Source organism: Mandrillus leucophaeus, unplaced genomic scaffold, assembly GCF_000951045.1.
Source record: "Mandrillus leucophaeus isolate KB7577 unplaced genomic scaffold, Mleu.le_1.0 Scaffold6, whole genome shotgun sequence".
NCBI classification, from domain to species: Eukaryota; Metazoa; Chordata; class Mammalia; order Primates; family Cercopithecidae; genus Mandrillus; species Mandrillus leucophaeus.
The window spans coordinates 107,871-110,259 of NW_012106474.1; the positions used below are offsets into that span (position 1 = coordinate 107,871).

At 46.9% G+C, this 2,389-nt stretch overlaps 1 protein-coding gene across 1 annotated transcript in view; it reads left to right on the forward strand.

The window, feature by feature from the left end:
- The window catches only part of CRK (v-crk avian sarcoma virus CT10 oncogene homolog), a 51,523-nt gene that overhangs the window by 32,742 nt on the left and 16,392 nt on the right, over window positions 1-2,389 (forward strand). Inside the window, exon 2 of the mRNA XM_011999647.1 lies at window positions 670-1,205. Coding sequence (XP_011855037.1) covers window positions 670-1,205 — 536 coding nt within the window. The remainder of the gene's footprint in view (window positions 1-669; window positions 1,206-2,389) is intronic.

Here is a 2,389-nt window from a genome sequence, read left to right on the forward strand (position 1 = left end):
AAAAAAAAAAAAAAAAGCTGGGTGTGGTGACGGGAGTCTGGAATCCCAGCTGTTCGGGAGGCTGAGACAGGAGCTTCGCTTGAACCTGGGAGGCGGAGGTTGCAGTGAGCCGAGATCGCGCCCCTGCACTCCAGCCTGGGTGACAGAGTGAGACTTGGTCTCAGAAAAAGATGCAACAGAACCTTGAGGCGTACACTGCTCTGTAAATAGGGCAGCGACAGAACGTGTTTGGAGGATGCGCTGAAAGCCCCTCTGTCTTTGATTCAAGTACGAGAGCGTGTCCTGACCAGCCTAGTCTCTTGGCCTTCTGATCCTTCCCTGGGGCCCTGGTGATGGGCATCCTTCTTCCCAGGGGATAGTTCAGCTTCCAAATGTGTTGTCGGTATGCTGTGAAGAGAAGGGTTATTTTTTCTAGAGTTTTTTTTTCTGGTTAAATCTTGACTGAATGTATATGGGGTATGAAATATCCATTTCGGCCAGGCACAGTGGTGGCCTCCTGTAGCCCCAGCTACTCAGGAGTTTGTGGCGAGAGGATCACTTGAACCCTGGAGGTCAAGACCAGCCTGGGTAACACAGTGAGATCCCAATTCTAAAAAAAATAAAATAAAATCTGTATTTCATTTCCAGTATAGTATATCATTAAATAACAGCCTGCTCTGTTTTTTCCAGGGGTGAGCCCCTCCAGACTCCGAATAGGAGATCAAGAGTTTGATTCATTGCCTGCTTTACTGGAATTCTACAAAATACACTATTTGGACACTACAACGTTGATAGAACCGGTTTCCAGATCCAGGCAGGGTAGTGGAGTGATTCTCAGGCAGGAGGAGGCGGAGTATGTGCGAGCCCTCTTTGACTTTAATGGGAATGATGAGGAAGATCTTCCCTTTAAGAAAGGAGACATCTTGAGAATCCGGGACAAGCCTGAAGAGCAGTGGTGGAATGCGGAGGACAGCGAAGGCAAGAGAGGGATGATTCCAGTCCCTTACGTCGAGAAGTATAGACCTGCCTCCGCCTCAGTATCGGCTCTGATTGGAGGTAACCAGGAGGGTTCCCACCCACAGCCACTGGGTGGGCCGGAGCCCGGGCCCTATGCCCAACCCAGCGTCAACACTCCGCTCCCTAACCTCCAGAATGGGCCCATATATGCCAGGGTTATCCAGAAGCGAGTCCCCAATGCCTACGACAAGACAGCCTTGGCTTTGGAGGTACATAACGTGCACAATGTAGAAAGAAGAGATCTGCTGCAGGGTCTCCTCTCGGTCCTCTTAGAGCTTTGTAGCAATGCTGACTACAGCAGTATTGGGATGTTGTAGATGGCAAAGCTGCTAAGCACTGATTTTGGCATTTAATGTTGGGTTTTCTCTTTTTCATAGAAAACCTGTTTGGGAATGAGTAAGCTTAAAACTGTGTAACTGAATGTTCTTAATTGATCTACTAAACACACTTGGACTGCTTTAATAACACCACCTGAATTCACAGGAATTTACCTCAAATGTTTTTCCTCATCCACATTCTCATCTGTTTCTTGCTTTCTGTTTGTCGTTGTGTTAAAGAAGGTGGGTTCAGATGGATTTGAGTGTAATAAGTGGTCTCTATCAAAGCACTTAAATGGAATTTTCCCGCAGAAACTTGTTTTTGCTTCAGGGGACGTGAAGTTCCTTACCACTAATTGTGTTCGTTGAGTAAGAATCCAGGAGGAAGCGGGCATGGTAGAGGTGTGAGGAGACTCACACCCAGAAGTCCTCATTCCGAGGAGTGGCAGGTGCACGGGTCTTTCTGAATCATTTAAGAAGCCAGTTCTTCCTCAGGAGTTACTTTTTGCCTTAACTGGTGAAGTACCTTCGGTAGCCCACTTCCTTCTGGCCAGCCATTACATGGTGTTAATTCCTTTATTCCTTTCTTTCTCAGTCACACCTTTATCTCCTTCCTTCCTTCTTCCTTCCTTCCTCTCTCCGTTCCTTTCTTTTCAGAAGAGCGGATGGTTCAGTGTAAAAGCTAGTACAGACTGGGCACAGTGGCTCACACTTGTAATCCTAGTGCTCTGGGAGGCTGAGGCAGGAGGACCACTTGAGACCAGGTGTTCAAGACCAGTCTGGGAAACGTAGTGAGACCTCAGCTTTTTAAACAAAAAGTGGAAAAAAAAACAAACAAACGGCCAGGCATGGTGGCATGCACCTGCAGTCCTGGCTTGAATGAGAAATGGACTGTGTGTTGTCAGGGTCATCACTGCCTCTTGTTGTCATTCTTTGTTTGGAGGAAAATAGATTTCTACCCTCAGGTCTTTCTGTGAGGTGAGGTGAGATAACGGTAACATCTGGCATGGTGCTGTGTGTATGATGGATCTGACTCTTTTTTATTTTCTTGTTTTTTCCTCTCTCTCTTTTTTTTT